General features: G+C 43.6%; 1 protein-coding gene across 3 annotated transcripts in view; it reads left to right on the top strand.

Moving 5' to 3' along the window:
* lama5 (laminin, alpha 5) overlaps positions 1–20,184 on the top strand; it is a 380,553-nt gene that overhangs the window by 224,506 nt on the left and 135,863 nt on the right. For all 3 annotated transcript variants that reach the window (XM_037245878.1, XM_037245877.1, XM_037245876.1), the window contains 7 exons: positions 4,754–4,955; positions 6,911–7,055; positions 8,830–8,970; positions 9,062–9,331; positions 9,883–9,966; positions 10,053–10,283; positions 10,366–10,479. In XM_037245878.1, the coding sequence (XP_037101773.1) occupies positions 4,754–4,955; positions 6,911–7,055; positions 8,830–8,970; positions 9,062–9,331; positions 9,883–9,966; positions 10,053–10,283; positions 10,366–10,479 (1,187 nt within the window). The remainder of the gene's footprint in view (positions 1–4,753; positions 4,956–6,910; positions 7,056–8,829; positions 8,971–9,061; positions 9,332–9,882; positions 9,967–10,052; positions 10,284–10,365; positions 10,480–20,184) is intronic.

Below are 20,184 nucleotides of genomic sequence, written 5' to 3'. Positions count from 1 at the left end.
GACCAGCGCGGTGCTGTTGCGCGTTCGGCGGTGCGCTGCGGTTGCGCGATCGGACGAAATTAAGCTCCCTGCGAACTGAAGTCCACTTAAATTTTTTAAAGTACATTAGTGTAAAGTGAAAAAGGGGGGGTTCCTTTTTCTTAACCAAATAAATGGTGTGCAGCAGTGACTTTTCCGCTGTCTGCGTGGTGGAGAAAAGTAGGACGATGCGTGGTTCCCTTTTCAGATGAAAACACAGCGTATTTATTTAACAAACATACTGGCGCTAAACGCAACAACTTCTCCGTCAGTCAATCCCATACAACAATCCGCATGTCCGTTGTGGCAGGACTTTCTTCCCCGGTAGCTTCAATGTAGTGACGTCATTACCGTATATATCAACAAAAAGGGTAAACAGAATTGGTACCTTAATACACACAGTGAGTCCAAGGGCGGACATAAACAATAATACTTAACAATTAGGACTTTAAAAATATTTTCTAAATTTTAGCGACCGCTCTGTCACAATAATGCGACCAGCGCGGGGCAGTTGCGCGGTTGGCGACGCGCTACTGTTGCGCGTTCGGCGGTGCGCTGCAGTTGCGCGATCGGACAAAATTAAGCTCCCTGCGCACTTAGGTCCACTTAAATTTTGAAAAGTACATCAGGACTTTAAAAGTATTTTCTAAATCTCAGTGACGGCTCTGTCACAATAATGCGACCAGCGCGGTGCAGTTGCGCGGTGGGCGATGCGCTACGGTTGCGTGTTCGGCGATGCGCTGCAGTTGCGCGATCGGACAAATATGCGCAAATGAAAAAATGCTTAAAAAAAGGCGAGGTTTTTTTTGTCTTGAAACGGATCAAAAAAATTTCCATTATTTGTAATGGGAAAAACTGATTGGGAATTCGACCAATTCGCTTCTCGAACCGCCTTCTGGAACGGATTGTGGTCAAAAACCAAGGTTTGACTGTATTTCTGCTATTCTTGTTAAAATCACACTTACATGTGAACTGGAAATGACAATAATAACACATAGTGAAAGCTAAATTGAGCAAATTGGCTATTTCAGAAGTGTGTGTCAAACTGGTAGCCCTTTGCCTTAATCAGTACCCAGGAAGTAGCTCTCGGTTTAAGAAAGGTTGGTGACCCCTGATCTACACCATTCACATTCTTGTTCTTCTTTTTTATTCCTCACACTTTTTTGGCATTCAATAGCCTCAACATTTTTCGACCAATTCTCACCAACTTCAATGTATTCCAAAAATTCATGTGAGGGGCGCTTATATTTTTTCATCCCAGAAATGTACCATTTCCCCAAAAATCACACGTTTTCAAACAAAAATTCACCATTTCCAATGAAACATTCAACGTTTCACTTTTACATAATTCCCATGAGAAATTCTCAACATTCAGCTCATTCAATTTACGTTGGGAATGATTGTCAACATGCCCAAAATTGCCACATACCAAAAATTCTACACAAAATTTCAAAATCTACGATTGATTTTGTTTTTTACATTTGACCGATTCAACCCGATCCATCGTCAAACTGTTCATCTTATGCCTGCTGATTAAAAAATTTCCACTTACCAGAAATTCAACATTTTCTCCTATACAAGACTCACAAAGAATTCAAAAATTATTTTATTTTGTTTTTCAACTCTAATTTGTACATTTCTTGAACCGATTCAAACCATCCCAACTTTAAACTATTCATCTTATGCCTACCTATTCCTAAACTTCCCACCCACCAAAAAGTTGACATTTTCCCCATTACAAGACACACACAAATTAGAAAATTAGGACTTTATTTTGTTATGCTCCTTTAACTTTTACATTATCTTTCACTGATTCAAACCATTCCAACTTGATTCTGTTCAGCTTTTGCCTACCAATTCCCAAACTTGTCACTTACCAAATATTCAACATTACAAATTCAACATTAAGAGACCCACAACACAACAATTTTCCTTTTTCTGTATTTCTTCATTTTTTGATCGATTTCAACTTTAAACTGTTCATCTTATGTCTACTGATTTAAAAAATTCCCACTTACCAAAAATTTAACATTTTCCGCATAACACCCACAAAAAAATTGCGTCATTTTCTCATTTTTCTTATGTAAATTAAGTCTAAACGTTCAAAATACTACTACTACTACTACAAATACTACTACTACTACTACTACTACTACTACAAGTACTACAATATTATTACTCAATTACTGTATTCCTCGATTACTGTACTATTCAATTAGTGTACTATTCGATTACTGTACTGTTCGATTACTGTACTACTCGATTACTGTATTACTTTATTACTGTATTTCTAAGTTTACAGTATTACTCGTGCACTGTATTACTCGATGGGTGTATTACTCGATTTACAGAATATTCAATTACTGGAATACTCAGTTACTGTAATGCTTGATTACTGTATTACTTTATTAGTGTGTTACTCGATTGCTGTATTACTCAATTACTATACTACTCGATTACTTTGACTCAATTACTTTTTTACTCTCCACTTCCAGCTTCATTTGGTCATTCTAGCCATTTCAGTCTTTTTACCATTCACTAAATTCACAAAATTTTCAAGAGCCAAAAATTCAAAATCTTTACATATTCACCTCCAGTTTCCACATTTTCTTGATGATTTGTATAATTTCAACTTCAACATTTTCAGCTCATTCCCAGTCATTGTATAAAATTGTCATGTCATTCAGTGTCATTTGACATCATTCCATAGCAACTCACACCGCCACTCAGATCTACAAACAGCTTACCTTTTTGCAACCTAAACTGCAAAGACAAATAATGACTGTGTTGCATCGTTGGCCAGACATTTCGATGCTCCGTAGAACATGATAGCGAATTATCTTTCATCAATGTTGGGTGAGTCGAAAGTCCTCAGTAAACAGGCCGAATAGAAGACAAGATGACGAAAAGTACACCTGTATCAGGAATGACAGATGAGCGGAGTGACCAAGTGCGACACACTGTTTTATTGAATAGAGGAATTAGGATTGGGCTTTGGAAGCTCCGGGTCTTTGCTGTATCGTGATCGGTATTCGGGCATGGATCAGGGCAGGCGGCGTTCGATCTTGGTCGGTGGACGGACAAATGGTCAGGACGGGTGGCGATCGGGCTTGGTCGGTCAGAACACGGAACTGGGTTGGCAACTGGGAATCAGACAAAGAAGGATGGGTAACTCAGGGGGTCGAACTGACAAAGGAGTGGCTGGAGTGTGGCGTTTAAATAGTGGACCGATGAACAGCAAAGAACAGGTGTGGGCGATGGACTCGATAGAGGGGCGTGGCTGTGAACGGTGTCAATGGAGACAAAGTGACAGGGCGTTACCGGGAGATGACAGGTGGCACAGCACGACAACCTGAACCTCGATTTTACACGCTTCAATTCCGTGCGGCTTTCGGTCGAACACGGTTTGGTCATGGACCCTGATTTTTTTTTGTCGTAAATACATTTTCAAGTAGTATTGTAAATGAATGATAAGACATACGAAGCTAAATGAATAGCTCATTAACATTAGCACTAGTGAATTGATGAACTTCTGTGACCACTTTAAAGGTGTTTGATAATAAGAAGTCAAACTGTTTGATCTTTAAGACTGCTTCAATACAGTGTTACGATTAGCTAGGATTGTTTTTGATTCGGAAAGAGTTCGGAAGTTCGCGGAAGCACCTCATCCACACAGTCACTCACAAGTCAAAGAGCGTTGCTAGACAGTAATAGAATAAGTGGCTGCTTTAATCTCTCTTCCATCCAATTCACATAGCATCAAAAGACATACTCAATCCACCTGATATTGTCCTTTGCGTATTGTTTCTTTTAATAAAATGTCAACAGACTAAGATATGTGTGAGGATTCACCGTTACGGACAGCAAAAGGACCCCTTAGGCTGCCCAACAATATGCCTGAGCTAAATTAACGTAACAAAAGACTCCTTCGGCCCCCTAAAAACATGCCTTTTGACAAGGGAGCAACAGCAATGTCTAAATACTCTTGTTAATTTATGCACACATAGTTATTCAATCAGAACACTGACACAGCACACATCTTGGTAACCTTTCCATTACACATAAGGCAGAGCTCATTAACTTCATGACACATTGATACAAAACATTCAGTAGATAAGACATTCTTATGAGGATATGTTTTTCCTTCTTTTCCCTTCCCTTTTCTTCCCTTCCGCATTCCTGCTTGCGGAGAGTATAAAACCTTCTGATCTAGAGTCAGACGTTGTTTTCATCTGCTGAGTGCACTGTGTACTGACTGCCGTGAAGCAACCCAAGATCTTGCAAATAAAGAACCAACTATTACTCCACATCTTTGTTTTCCTTGCTCAACGACGGACATCTCGAACAAAACGCAACAATTTCTAAAAAAAAAAACATGAGTTAACATGAGTCCAAAATCTCGAAGTCCTCGTAAAATCAAGATTTAGGTGTATTACAGTCATCAAACTGGTTTGAATCAGTTATTGCACATTTTTATTATTACATGATTCATAGATATATTACCGTAATTTTCGGACTATAAGTCGCGGTTTTTTTCATAGTTTGGGTGGGGGGGGCGACTTATACTCAGGAGCGACTTATATACATATATATGATTTTTTTCACTTTTTTGGGCATTTTATGGCTGGTGCGACTTATACTCCGGTGCGACTTATAGTCCGAAAATTACGGTATGTATTCCTCATTTGTGTGAACATTTTTGACAAGAAACTACTCGCCACTTACTTTTATTTAGAGTGTAACTGTGGCACCAGGCTGTGTGAGCCAGTGTCAGGCGAATGCATCTGCCCACCGCGGACCCTGCTGCCTGAGTGCACCCAGTGCGAGCCGCAGACATTTGGCTGCCACCCAGTGGTTGGCTGTGAAGTGTGCAATTGCTCCCGGTCCGGAATTGTGGCACCTGACGCCAGCTGCGACAAGCTCAGTGGACAGTGCAGGTAAGAGGAAAACTCTGTGCTGTGCGATATTTTATTTAAAATGTCAAACAAAACAAAAAACTTGTAGCACCCATTTGTAGCTTCAGTGATGGTAGTGAGTCGACTACAAGAGCTGTGCGATACCTGAGCTTTTGGTATTGATCGATATCAAGAACATACAGTGGGGCTAAAAAGTATTTAGTCAGCCACCATTTGTGAAAGTTCTCCCCCTTGAAAGATGAGAGATGCCTGTAATTTTCATCACAGGTACACTTCAACTATGAGAGACAAAATTTAAAAAAAATCCAGAAAATCACACTGTCTGATTTTTAAAGAATTTCTTTGCAAATTATGGTGGAAAATAAGTATTTGGGCAATAATGGCCTCGATTTGGGGCTCCATGCAAGATCTCACCCCGTGGAGTCAAAATGATCACAGAACGGTGAACAAAAATCCCAGAAAATCACGGACCTAGTGAATGACCTGCAGAGAGCTGGGACCAAAGTAACAAAGACTACCATCAGTAACACACTACGTCGCCAGGGACTCAAATCCTGCAGTGCCTGACGTGTCCCCCTGCTTAAGCCAGTACATGTCCAGGCCCGTCTGAAGTTTGACATTCCAAATGACATTCTCCCAATCCTCTTCGGGATCATCCAAATGCTCTCTAGCAAACAAATAATTAATAATTAATTAATTAATTAATTAATTTGCCTAATAAATTCTTTTTTTTTTCAAATTAACATTCTTGTTCTTAACCCTGCCATACTACCTCCAATGGAAACATGTTCGGATTGTTGTTTTAAGTTGCAATGTATAATGTAGTAAAAACATGCATAGTCTTTGTCTAGTTTGCTGTTAATAGAAGAGGGTCGGAGGGTCGTATTACGTACAGTCCTCTGATTGGTTTATCGCCCGATCTACGTAAAACGTAATGTCCTCTGATTGGTTTATCGGGTCTACATATTACGCCTGTATATTACTTCTGTGTGGCGGAAGCCACACAAAACAACTTCACAGATTTGGAAATTCGGTCCACACAAAAGGCGCACCTTTGTTTTTTGAGAAAATTAAAGGCTTTTAATGTGCCTAAATACGCGGAAAATGCGGTACATAAAGAAAGATATGTTTATTATGTAATATCAGAGTTTAATTTCTTCATGCGGCATATTAATAATAATTACCCTTGATAATGTTCAATGATTGGATGGCAATGATCAATTAAGTTTGTGTCTGACTGGTAGTTTTTAGATAAAAGCCTAATATGTAGACCTGATGAACCAATCAGAGGACATTACGTTTTACGTAGATCGGGGCAGAAAACCAATCAGAGGATTGTACGTAACACGTAGAGAACAAACCTCTGCCGTCATTGATAAATAAATACCATTGTTTGTGCAAAGCAAACACCATTAGGACCATCTAAAATGGCATCAACAAAGAGACATGCTTACGAGGAACAACTCAAGCTTTCTGGAAAGCCGGAATCATTGCAGAACCTATGTTTAATGGTGAACTTGCCCAACTGTTTACTGTTTAATTTGGATACAGAAGATGAGGTCTTTGATGGATTTGTGTATTATCGATTAACAATGGGAGTACAATATAGTACATGATTAAATAGTAGAATAAAGTCAAGTGAACTCACGGTCTTGCTCCCGTGTTGTTTTTTTTTACTGTAAATTATGGCATGTACGGTGCGTCCTATGTGTGGATTAAGTAAAGAAAAGCCCCCAGAATTGAGTCTGCGCCTTTTAACCTGAAGCACCTTATGATGTGGAAAATACGGTACATTTCCAAAAGAAACTTACTGCATGTTTATGCGATATACATATTGCAGGGGCTGCTAGTGCACATATCACAATAGTGATTTTTTTTTTTATATATCTTGTGCAGCCCTATTATGTTCAACCTTAGTGACATTCCTGATATGTACCAGCCCTATTAATATTTTATTTCTGTAAAACACATTCAAGATGCAAGAACAACGTGGTGGGTCGCCAGTGTGACCGCTGTGCATCCGGTTTCCATGGTTATCCAAATTGCCAACCATGTGACTGCAATGAGGCAGGAACTGAGGAAGAAGTGTGCAACTCTTTCACTGGACAATGTCTGTGCAAGGTGAGCATAAAATAAAAATATTAAATTCTTTCCATCCAAAGTATTTTTGTATATTTGCTGGTAATACATTATACCGTATTTTTCGGACTATAAGTCGCGTTTGGGTGGGGGGGCGACTTATACTTAGGAGCGATTTATATGTGAAATTATTCACAAATTTTCAAAATTCAAAAATCCGCGATGTAGTGAGACCGCGATAAACGAACCGCGATGCAGATTACTGTAATCTGAACTGCAACTGCGGCGCATACGGGGCGGTGTTTTACATAAAGAACAAAGGATTCGATCACAGGATTTAATGACTTGGAGTGACAGAGATTGTTTGATAAAATTGTTGTTTATAATTATATTATAAGTGCAACCGCCGTCAGAGGCTCGCACCCGGCATTAATGACATAAAGGACGATCGATGGATTTAATGATTTGAAGTGACACAGATGGTTTGATAATATTATTGATTATATAATAGTTAGGCGGCTCGGTGGCGCACTGGGTAGCACGTCCGCCTCACAGTTAGGAGGGTGCGGGTTCGATTCCACCTCCGGCCCTCCCTGTGCGGAGTTTGCATGTTCTCCCCGAGCCCGCGTGGGTTTTCTCCGGGCACTCCGGTTTCCTCCCACATCCCAAATACATGCTTGGTAGGCCGATTGAAGACTCCAAATTGTCCCTAGGTGTGAGTGCGAGTGCAAATGGTTGTTTGTCTCTGTGTGCCCTGCGATTGGCTGGCAACCGGTTCAGGGTGTCCCCCACCTACTGCCCGATGACGGCTGGGATAGGCTCCAGCACGCCCGCGACCCCCGTGGGGACTAAGCGGTTCAGAAAATGGATGGATGGATGGATTATATAATAGTTATTTGATATATAATTTATATATCATTATATGGGCCTGTGGAATAATTTGAAGTGCAACCGCCGTCAGCGGCGCGCACCCGGCATTGTTGACATAAAGGACGATCGATGGATTTAATGATTTGGAGTGACACAGATGGTTTGATAATAATATTGCTTATTTGATAGTTATTTGATATTTAATTTATATATCGTTATATGGGCCTGTGGAATAATTTGAAGTGCAACCACCGTCAGCGGCGCGCACCCGGCATTGCTGACATAAAGGACGATCGATGGATTTAATGATTTGGAGTAACACAGATGGTTTGATAATATTATTGCTTATATAATACTTATTTGATATATAATTTATATATTGTTATATGGGCCTGTGAAATAATTTGAAGTGCAACCGCCGTCAGCGGCGCGCACCCGGCATTGTTGACATAAAGGACGATCGATGGATTTAATGATTTGGAGTGACAGCTGGTTGGATAAAGGTGTTATGTTATAGTTACTTGGATAACTGTCAATGTTACTTCAGGCCCGTTCTCAGCTCTTCGTTTGTGTTTATGTCACGTTAGCATATGTATCGTTTAGCCTGTTGTTGCTCGTTCAGGTCTCTTCTTGGTGTTGGATTTTGTCGAATAAATTTCCCCCAAAATGCGACTTATACTCCGGAGCGACTTATGTTTTTTTTCACTTTATTGTGCATTTTATGGCTAATGCGACGTATATTCCGGAGCGACTTTTAGTCCGAAAAATACGGTAATATGAATTGAGCTTTCGTGTGGCATCACACATGGCACAGCGGTTTTATGTAAACTTAAAAGAAAGGTTGTTGCACTTATGTGGGATTTTGATGACAAATGATGCAATCTGTGTGCAACCGTTCCCAACCCATATCAACCCCCCCCCCCCCCCCCCCCAACACCACCATTAGGAGAACGTCCAGGGTTCTCACTGTGATCAATGCAGAGTTGGTACATTCCACTTGGACCCAACCAACCCCAAAGGTTGCACCAGCTGCTTCTGCTTCCGTGCGACGGAACGCTGCAGAAGTTCAGACAAACGATACAGCGAGGTTGACCAAAATAAATGTGTACACACCTTTGAAGGTCCTACCTTTGGTGGGATTATCCACACGATCTTCCTTGTTTCTCTTATTCCTGAAGATCATGAACATGGAAGGTTGGCTCCTGCTCAGTCCTGACAAACAGGAAGTGCCAGTCAACATGTATCCGGATCAGGACTTGGTGGAGGCTGACCTTAGCGACATTCCTGATGTGTACCAGGACATTCATTGGTATGCGCCCAAGACCTACCTGGGAGACAAGGTGTCATCTTACGGAGGTTACCTGAGATATCGTCTTCACACGCAGAGTATGAGAGGAGACGTCTGGTCTCCTCCTGTAGAACCGCCACAACCTGATATCATCCTAAAGGTGCGCTTGCGTGCACGTGCGCGCACAAACACACACACACTCAAGAGACAAGGAGGGCTGGAATGCAGACAGAGTAGGACGACGGGGCAAGCTGACGAGCCGGTCAGCAAGCACGCGGCGTGCGTCATCGTAGCAGACGGGTATAGCAAACTTGTGGTTGGGGACAGGCAGAAGGTTGAGCCAAACCGAGTCAAGAGCAGATCATAAAACCAGGCAATCGCGAAACAGCAAATCAGGAAACAGGCATCGCTCTACACAGCGAATCAAGCAAACGGGAATCAGGAGGCATCGCAGAACCAGGTTGCAGGCATACGTGTATCGAGGCAGACTGACGGGCTTGCAGGGTTTAAATACACGCCCTAATCAGCGGGTAACAAGGGCACAGGTAGCAGCGATAAGCACTGATTACCGCAGATCCAATGCGAACTGCACGCTTCTGCAGCACAAGGGCGCGTCAGCGGGCCAGCACAGCGAGAGCAGAGCAGAGCTGTGACACGTTTATCTATTCATGATCAGTACAAAAATGCATGTCTGCGTGCGTGTTTCTGTAGGGCAACCAGATGACATTGGTATTTGTGGAGCGTGAATATTCTTCTCCTGCAGAGCCGCATTTGGGAATTGTGCACATGGTTGAGGTAAAGTAGGCCTGGCGGTGATCAAAGTACTTTTCAAAGTCCAAAGTAGGAATTTTATAACGCATGCTCCCCGCTGCCTCCCACAGGGAAGTTTTCGACACGCTCAGACTGGCAACATCGTCTCCAGAGAAGAGCTAATGATGGTTCTGTTGGCTTTGGAGTCTCTGCAGATCCGAGCCCTTAATTCCCAGTCAGCCCACTCGGTGTCGCTCCGCGGCGCTGTGCTTGAGGGTGCTGAGAGCTTACCAGCTGGTCGCCATGCCAACAATGTGGAGCTCTGCATGTGTCCTGCCAACTATCTGGGAGACTCTTGTCAGGTGAGGAGGTACCCACCTGTCTTAAACGGGCAACATTTCTTTCATCGATACTCTTTATTCCTTTCAACATTTGTTTGCACAGAAATGTGCTCCAGGTTTCTACAGGGATGCCATAGGACTCTTCCTGGGAAAATGTGTGCCATGCAACTGTCATGGACATTCGGACAAGTGTTTGGACGGATCAGGAATCTGCATGGTGAGTTCAGTGCAGTACATACACTACAAGTCTTGGTAGTGTTAATTCAACACCTAATGAGTTAATTTTAACACTGACAACTTGTTTATTTGCATCCATTACATCTACTCAGTGTTAAAGTAACATTTTTGTAAAAGTGGTAGAAAAGACTGTTTCAGCAACAAAATGTATTGTAGTGCAGTAATAATGAGTGTTCATACCTACACTGAACAGTGTGGGGGGGATTACCCCATGCTTCACTACTTTAGATAAAACACATTGCAAAATTTCAGTTCACAACAGTTTTCTTTTATTAAAGACGTGTAAGGATAAATGAATATATTCTAGTGCAATAATAGTGAGAGTTCATACCTACAACAGTGTGTGGGAAAAATTACCCCATGCCTCTCAGTAACTTATATAAAACACATTGCAAAATTTCAGTTTTCTTTTATCGAAGACTTGTAAGGATAAATGATTTGGATAATGGATGGATAGCTAAATCAACGTGTTTTAGTCACCTCATATTAAACACCAGAAGGGAACAATGCATGTTTTCATAATTTTCATGTAAAAACTGCCCATCATCACAGTCGATCAATAGTGTTTAGTCATGTAAATGCTCTTAGAGCAAGCTATGCTAAATTAACCTGAGAAAGTTGAGGGGGGCGGTTCACTGTGATTGCCTCACGATAGGCTTACCTGTATGTCAATCAAGCGATGGGATTCGGTATGTCAGTATCCACAATGGGCAATAACCAAAGGTGCAGAACAGGTAAAAAACAAAAAATACAAAACACAGGAGAAAAGAAAGAAACAAACACGGAAACAAGAACCCAGCGGAATGGTGACGTTGCCGTATGTAAGAGGCATTACGGAACGCATCAAAAGAGCCATGATAAAATACAACATAAGCACGCCTATCAAACCACATACAACACTCCGTCAGATACTGGTCCACCCAAAAGACAGAGTTAATCCGGAAAATAAATGCAATTCCATATACGAGATTCCATGCAAATCATGCAATAAATCATATATCGGGGAGACAGGGAGGAACTTCATCACAAGAAAAACGGAACACAAGAAGGAATGTGAGAAGGAGACAGCAACAAGACAAACAAGAGCAATAAAACTACAAGCAGAACAGGAACACTACAAGTCAGCCATCACCGACCACTGTAAAAGAGAAAACCACATCATGGACTGGAAAAAGGCCAGAGTCATCCGCACTGAAGACAACAAACATCAGCGTTGGATCAGGGAGGCCATTGAGATCCGCAAGCGGGGCCCGAGGACCATCAACAGGGACGAGGGAGCCTACATGCTCTCTACAACCTGGAACAGCATTTTGGAGAGGTGAACGGACAGCAGAGGGCGTGGCTCATCTGTCAAATCTGACAGGTGAGCCACGCCTTCATCCATCAGCTGATAAAGACGCGTCACAATCACATCAGTGACACTCTGATGAAGGCGGAAGAACCCGCCGAAACATGTCAGGTAAATGAACCTAAAAACAATTTGTTTGATATAGAAGAACCAGTGAAGTAATTAAAAACTTTACTGTGGCCCGTTAGAAGCCCCAAAAAGTTGCCGGACCGCCTTCGAGAAAAAACCTCGCCAATCTAATGACGAGGAAAAAGAGGGAGGTCCATCCTACTCCCCCCCCAGGGACTCCCCCCACCTGGCGTCAGCCAGGTCAAAAAAGTTAAAGTCCCAATGAGCACGGAGCCCCGGCACACATCACATTCCACAATAGGTAGCAGAGCTCCAACAACAGAAATGCAAAGAAACAACACGTCCCCCGACAGCAAACCCGTCCAAACGCCTTCGTCGTATCGCAAACATGCCACGAGGCAAAGAAATGAGGTAACATAATGAAGTAAATAAAAACGAATTATCAAAGCATGCAACAAAATTAAAGCCCCCGAAGTGTTGCCCCCTCGCATGTACAAGCGCGTGCAGATGTGAAATTCAGTCCACTGAGCCGTCAGTGGTGAGTAGCACGGGCCGGCTGTCCATTCAATGTCCCCCTGACAACCACAATGGCCGTTGATTCCCTTGCAAGGCCCTGGTCAGTGGCCAGGCGATCTACAATGAGCAACAGCCACTGCCTGTATCAAGTGACGTTAACAGTGCAAAAATGTTGAGTCATAATGGCAAAGGCAGCAGCGTGGGCCGGGCGTCCTCCCGCCGGGGCAACACAACCCAATGGCTCGTACTCCAGTGTCGCTAGTCCTCGCAACTACTCCTTTGGCGATGATGGGCCAAAGGGGAAAAACTGTGTCAATTGTCTCATCGAAGTGCTTATTGGAACCTCCGAGGGTTCCCGACATTTACCCCTCTGTTCCAGAGGCCCACGTGGTCCCTGAAACAAACAAACAAACAAACAAACATACTGACTGACTGACTGACTGACTGACTGACTGACTGACTGACTGACTGACTGACTGACAAACCTAACACCCCAGAACTTATGAATTATCCCCCTTATTTCTCGTCGTGCTGTCAGTTATGCTAGATTCGCTCTGTTACAATTTAAATTCTACATGTTCATGTTAGAGGCGGCTCGGTGGCGCGCTGGGTAGCACGGCCGCCTCACAGTTAGGAGGGTGCGGTTTCGATTCCACCTCCGGCCCTCCCTGTGTGGAGTTTGCATGTTCTCCCCGGGCCTGCGTGGGTTTTCTCCTGGCACTCCGGTTTCCTCCTACATCCCAAAAACATGCTTGATAGGCCGATTGAAGACTCCAAATTGTCCCTAGGTGTGAGTGCGAGTGCGAGTGCAAATGGTTGTTTGTCTCTGTGTGCCCTGCGATTGGCTGACAACCGGTTCAGGGTGTCCCCCGCCTACTGCCCGATGACGGCTGGGATAGGCTCCAGCACACCCGCGACCCCCGTGGGGACTAAGCGGTTCAGAAAATGGATGGATGGATGTTCATGTTAGCCTTTCCTACTGCAGATGTCACTTTCTCAATCCCATTGTCATCCCATCGAAGTCCCTTCAATCATGTCACTTAAATCACTCTTTTCCAATCCAAATACTATCTTTGAACTCCAAATTTCATCTTCAATTTCAAATTTGCTCAGTAATTCCACATTGGTACATTGATCTTTGTCTCATGTTCGAGTCACCTCACTGTTCAAATCAGTCATCATTTTGAGACAATGCTCCTATAATCTTCCCAAAATGGTTCAACCGCTCAATTCCTTTCAATGTTCGTTATGCAAATTAATCAGCCTAACATCTGTTATTAAACGTTTACCCTTTAATAGCAGCTTCAATGCATTCGCTTGTGCGGAAATTTTCCCTGTACCTTGTTTCTGGTCCCGTTTTCTCCTACATTGACTGATCTTCCGAACCTTTGTTCTTTATTGTGCAGCTGTCTACTCCCTATCAGCTGTATGATTTGTCGGCTTTCGTGCTTTTTCTTTGAAACACCTCAAACCTTACTGTCGCTTGATTGTTACCACGCTTTGCATCCATTTCAGGTTGTTGTCTCCCATTAACTCCCTTCCTGCTTCTGTTCCTTCCATCACTGCATGTTAAATTCTGGCATGTCCTGTTAAGGCTTCAAAAACAAGTGAATTCGAAAAAAAACATTGAATCTCACAATTTACAAATTTAATTCTACTTACTCATTTCTATTCACTCACTCCCCCCTTTGACACATTCACCCAATGTGTCATTCAGAATTAAACCAACAAAGTGTCCCGACACATTATCATACTCATCGTAGCCAGACCTGGTGATCGTCTAGTTCAGTGTTTCCCAACCAGTGTGCCGCGGCACTTTGGTGTGATGCTGTGAGAGATGTTCAGCTGTGCCGTGGGAAATTGTCCAACATTAATTACGGAGCGCGTTGTAAACAGGATTGCCAAACCACTGGTCAGTTAGCGCAAGGCCTGGTCAGCCACTTGCTAATCGTGCATGCGTGGCAAATCGGAGAATCTTGATATTTCATGTTGTGGCATCGGCACATACTCAGTTTATGTGTGTGTTGCTGTGTGATTTTACTAACAGTGACACTATGACGGCTGTGGTGCCTTTTTCCCTTTTTGCCTAACCCTTTTTCACCAACATAAAATACACAGTCAAGTCGAGACACCTCGACTGTGATAGCCACTCAGCCGCTGTCAGAACAGCAGAGCGTCTTTAAAAGTGAATGTCGCAATATTTATAGAGCTAGTCTAAAACAGTAAACAAAGTCATTTTGATTCTTTTGGATTTTGATCACAATCACTTTCAATAGTTTAAACTGTCACTTTTATTTACAAAAGAAATACAATTTAAAGAATATTTAGTACTTATTTTTATTCAATTATTCGACTCTCCATATATATATAGGAATAGAACTTGACGTCTTTTGTTGTAATATAACTGATTTTAATATAGAAGCTGGTGTAACACTTAACGGATTTTCGTTGGTGGTGTGCCTCGAGATTTTTTCCAAAGAAAAGGTGTGCCGTGAATGAACAAAGGTTGGGAAACACTGCTCTAGTTCATGCCCAGGTCCCGGGGTCGCCACTCCCAAGTTCCTGAAAATTGACTGTCCACAACACACTCGGCAACACAAACAAAAATCATCCCACTCCACAGCAGACACTTGTACTTACAAAAACTGCACAGACATCGAGTATCAAAATAACAACAGACACAAAATGAAACCTGGCGCCCATGGATTCTGTCCTGAAAACCATGTCAACAAATTCATCATAAAAACCAAAAGGGCAAGGGTTAACGTAAATTCAACACAAAACTCTCCAAGACTGCCATTGACAACCTGCAAAAATGAATACAAGTTACACAAACAACCCGCAACCCGCTCCTTGTCTGGCGGCTGATGCTGCAATAAAATCAAATGACGCACAAAAACAGAGCAAAGCGCGCTCCTGTCGCAAGCTCAAGTGTCAAACATTTGGTCGCCGTGCCCATAGTCTGTCACACTGTCGGGTGAGTCCAGAGTCGTCTCACATCATATTGTCCTTCGTCGTGATGTTTGATGCTAGTCCTGTCTTGTCCGGCCGTGTCACTGAAACGGGCCTTCTCCATCGAATAATTTTGCCGTCGATGGTGCCTCTGGTTAATCATCGAACCATGGTTACGGTTAGAACCCATCACTTACCAGTCCTAGTTATACCAATCTGTACTATACTTTCAGATGAGAGGGATTTTATCTTCAATTGTGATCACATCACCCCAACTCCAAACTATTTTGGCCAAACATACAGTCATAGACAATCACACACACACCTACACACTCACACACTTGTGAAGTAAGATGGCGGCGCGTGCACACGCAGCGGCCTCTCTCTGTCCCGAACGGTGTTTTGTTTTGTCGTTTAATGTGGGTTTGTCCGCCAGTTTTGTGTGTTCGTCTCGTCGTACCGGGTTGTGCTACAAGTGCGGCGGGCTGGTTCTTCTCGACATCGGCGAAAGCGAGTTTTGTGGCGGTCTGGACTTTGAAGCGGGGACATTAAAGGCGCTCGGTCTGCTCCGTCCTGGAGCGTCGCCGGACTCGCCTGCTATTCCTCCCCCGGTTGGGCGTCCGGGCCTGGCTGGCGGCCAACCCAGCTCGCCTTCCATTCTTCTGGCGAACGTTCGATCGCTGGACATCAACATGCCTGCTGAGTTCTGCGGACCGGACAGTGCGTAGCTGCTGTGCATCTGGAGCGGATGGCGTGCTATCGGGCGGACCGGGCCATTGTACGAGGGGGAACTGTGCGTCTACATCCGTGACGAATGGTGCCGGGACTCTGTTGTGGGATGCCAGCACTGCTCGCCACTGGCGAAGTTTGTGATCTCCAGGCTGTTGGGGTCCTGAACTCTCTCCCCGTTGTTTTACTTGTGTGTTAATCGTGTACTGTGTCTCGTCACCGTGGGATAGGGGGAACGGTATTTCGGTTTCTTTGTGTGTCTTAGCATGAAGGAATTGACAATAAAGTCAAAGTCAAAGTCAAAGTCAGCTTTATTGTCAATCCCTTCATGCTAAGACACACAAAGAAACCGAAAGCTGACTCTGACTCTGACTCTGACAGACACACAGGCACTAACTCATTCGCCCTCATCACTCAGCTGTCATCCCACAACAAGCAACTTTAGTATGTAAGTGAGCAGGCAAACATTGAATCCTACAAGTAACCCTTCTCATTTGGACATTCTCATCAATTAAATCTTTTGCGACATCGTCAATTAAAATTTTTCCCATATAAATTGTCAATCAAATTCTTCACAAATCGTAATATATTTCTACCTGAGAGGCTAACTGTTGGGCCCGTGTTATGGGGGAGCATCAGCAACATCAGATGGCTCCTAAAAAACTCAATCCTAATTAATTATCCTAATAAAAAATTTAAGAAATAAGTCTGACTACTACCTCTGGCTTTGTACTTCATCATTTTGCTCCCCCTTTTTACCTGTTGTCTACCTCAAATTTGTTTCTCTGTTTGCTTGTCTTCATTGCCCATCTTGTTTCGTCTCTTCCCCCCCCTTTTTGTTTTTTTCCCAAAAAGTCCTGCCTCTGTCACACCATCCGGCACCTCTCCTTGATTCTTTACGCCATCACCTATTACAACTTCTTTCATCCATTCTCTCACACGGTCCTGCCTTCCTCTGCAAAAGTGCAGCTCCACACAAGGAGCGCCAATTCCTCTTCATCGAATGAGCAATTTTTAATGTAACGTACGTCGTTGCTGTACAGATTTTCTATCCCCAAATTCGCTTGATGCCAATCCCTGTTAAAATGCCAAAATGTCCTCATTCACACTCGCTCTAATCCTATCTTTGACAATGGAGTCTGCCCTTATCAAACTTTCGAAAATCTGCGTCCTCCTAGTATCCTCACATGCCAATCGTAGAAATGCTTTTGAAATTATTTGCTATTGTTAAACCTATAGCTGACCTTTTAGTATAATCCCTCACTCAGCTCTGTTGATGTCGGTGCAGTCGTTATTTGAGCCCTATCACATTTATCATCTCGTTAACTATCGCCTTGTGTGACTTCTATGCATGATTGTGTAAAGGTTAAAAGTTCCTATGGTCGTTACTCCTTCAAACATATGCAGCTCTCTTACCACGTAACTTCCACTGAGGTGTAATTGACTTCTATTGTATTGTGTAAGTACAGTGGAGCCTCTGTTTTCGACCACAATCCGTTCCAGAAGGCTGTTCGAGAAGTGAATCGTTTGAATTCCGAATCATGTTTTCCCATTACACATAATGGATAAAAATGTAATCTGTTCCAAGCAAATAAAAACCGCCTTTTTTAAGCATTTTTTCATTTGCGCATTTTTGTCCGATCGCGCAACTGCAGCGCACCGCCGAACACGCAACCGTAGCGCGTCGCCGACCGCGCAACTGCATCGCGCTGGTCGCATTATTGTGACAGAGCTGTCGCTGAAATTTAGAAAATATTTTTAAAGTCCTGATGTACTTTCTAAAATTTAAGTGGACCTCAGTGTGCAGGGAGCTTAATTTTGTCCGATCGCGCAACTGCAGCGCACCGGGCGCTCACTGTCGCATTGCTTTAGGAGCGACTTTGTGTTTTAGGATGGTTTTACTGCTCCCACTTGCTTCCTTTGGAGTCATGATTAGAGTTGATGCAATCCTCAGAGTAACGAGAATGTAATAACGAACGGAGTCAGTTGGCATGCGGGTCCTCTCGGCTCATCTCGCGAGGTTCGACAACCGAATTTCTTTCGACATCAGAAGCAAAAAATCTCAAATTTTTTGTTCGAATATCGATTTGTTCGAGAACCGGGACGTTCGAAAATCGAGGCTCCACTGTACATTGAGCAACCTAGCTTCCTCTTGACTGAATTCAATTGGGTCCAAATGTCCTATCCCAAATTCTAAATTTTACATGCCTAAATTTCTACTTCTTAAGTCTGACTTGCCGAAATATCTGATCCCACTCTTGCTTCCTAGCGTTTTAGCCCCTCTGTTTTATCCAAATCTATTAATCCCCAGGTTATGATGCCTTTTCTCCGTAACTCTACACATTATTCCATTTTTATCAAAACTCCTCAGCTATGTCAAACTCAGTGCCCAAGCAAGCTTCCATCCACTTTGACCCAAGCTCCACCAAGTTCAGTAACCCCTCAGCAAGGATTCCAGTTCGATTGTTGGACACTTCATGTCTCATGTGTCTTCCGCAGCACCTCATTGTCTTAAATTGTTGTTCTTTTGTTGTTGCCTCAGAGCCAATCCATCCATCACTCTCGAATGAGTCCACTTTCCAAATGAGTCCATTTTCAGCATTATGAGTTCTTTCAATTCTAAATGTCTGTACTCATCTCCGAGGATGTCGTTGTCCTCCGGAGAGCTGTGCTCCCCCCAAGCACAAACACAATCCTTATTTGTTCTTGCAAAAGCATTTGTGGCTTCCTGCCATAAATTATTGTTGCCACGGCCTAACTTTCTTCTTAAGACACCCAGCTACACGTATATTAGTATTGTAATGGTTAGTGCAAGCATGCTCCTTTTCCACCTGTTGGCAAACTGTTAACCCTTTGTTCCTTTGCAGTAGTGCACATCGAATGTTGTTCATGCATTCTTTGCTAATCCACATTTGGATCCCCATAATTTTGTCTTAGTTCTACTCAACTTTGACCTTTCCTGGGGGAACACCGTCCCGCCCTATGAACTCCTCAGCACGCAGCCCCTGGGGCGGGTAGTCCGAACAAACGAGGAGGGCCCAGCGTATCAATGTCGATATCATGGGCTAGCCAGGGCCGCGCAATCATTCCACGGATCCCCGTCCCACGACCACGCACCTTGGAGTGAGCGCGGGCACTCTCATCTGTCCCCCCTCCCTGATCGAACATTCTCCATTTCTACTTTCTTCCTCCTCACACACATGCACACAGCGCGCACACACACATTGCGCGCGCACACACACATTGCGCGCGCACACACATGCTCAGACAGACAACAGACTGACACAGACTTCACAGAGATTACGCACGAACGCAAGACACAGACAAAGGGATTAATATCTATTTCCCACCTTAATTCTTGCCAACCGCTTCTATGCGGTTTGGTAATTTTAGCGGCTGCTTGCAGTGCGCAGGCGCACTGACAAACACGCCCTTTGCACGTCTTACTTGTCTTTGTTTCGCACCACATACTATTTCTAAAAGCGCTTTGTATTTCCCCCTTATACTGCAGATTTTTAACTTCAGTGTGCACACATAAATTACTTTTCTTACATGGTATACCAATATTATACCCCCTGAGGCCACTGTATCCATGTTTTCCAATTTCTAACCGGCCGCGCACTTCTCCTATCTGCCAATTCCGGTCTGCTGCAGGCCGTAAATTTCATCAGACGTTGACAGGCGTGCATGCTATCACAGTGCGTCTCGACAATCGGGATCGGACCGTGTCGACATTGGGTACAACCGCAACGCACCAGCCTACCCGGTAGTTTAGCCTAAAAAGGCTAATGCGCCAGCTGGCCGCCGGGAGGCCTTGTGACCCCCACACACCCCTAATCTGATCAGTGCCCAAACATAATGTGGATTGTGCGCTTCTTTCTCTACGGCACTCTTCGGTCCGGACCTGGCCGATTTCTCTCCTCGACGTCATCTTCTCTTCATCATTCACACAGCTACGGTCTGCCGAGGGAGCGCACTTCTCCTATTTACCAAACGCAGTCTGCCGCAGGCCTCCCTTTTTCTCCGACTTTGACCGAAACAAATGCTGCCGCTGGTAGGTCTCGACAAGCG

The sequence above is a fragment of the Syngnathus acus genome, chromosome 2, assembly GCF_901709675.1.
Source record: "Syngnathus acus chromosome 2, fSynAcu1.2, whole genome shotgun sequence".
NCBI classification, from domain to species: domain Eukaryota; kingdom Metazoa; phylum Chordata; class Actinopteri; order Syngnathiformes; family Syngnathidae; genus Syngnathus; species Syngnathus acus.
Note: the sequence above shows the minus strand (reverse complement) of the source record. Positions and strands in the feature narration are given on the sequence as shown.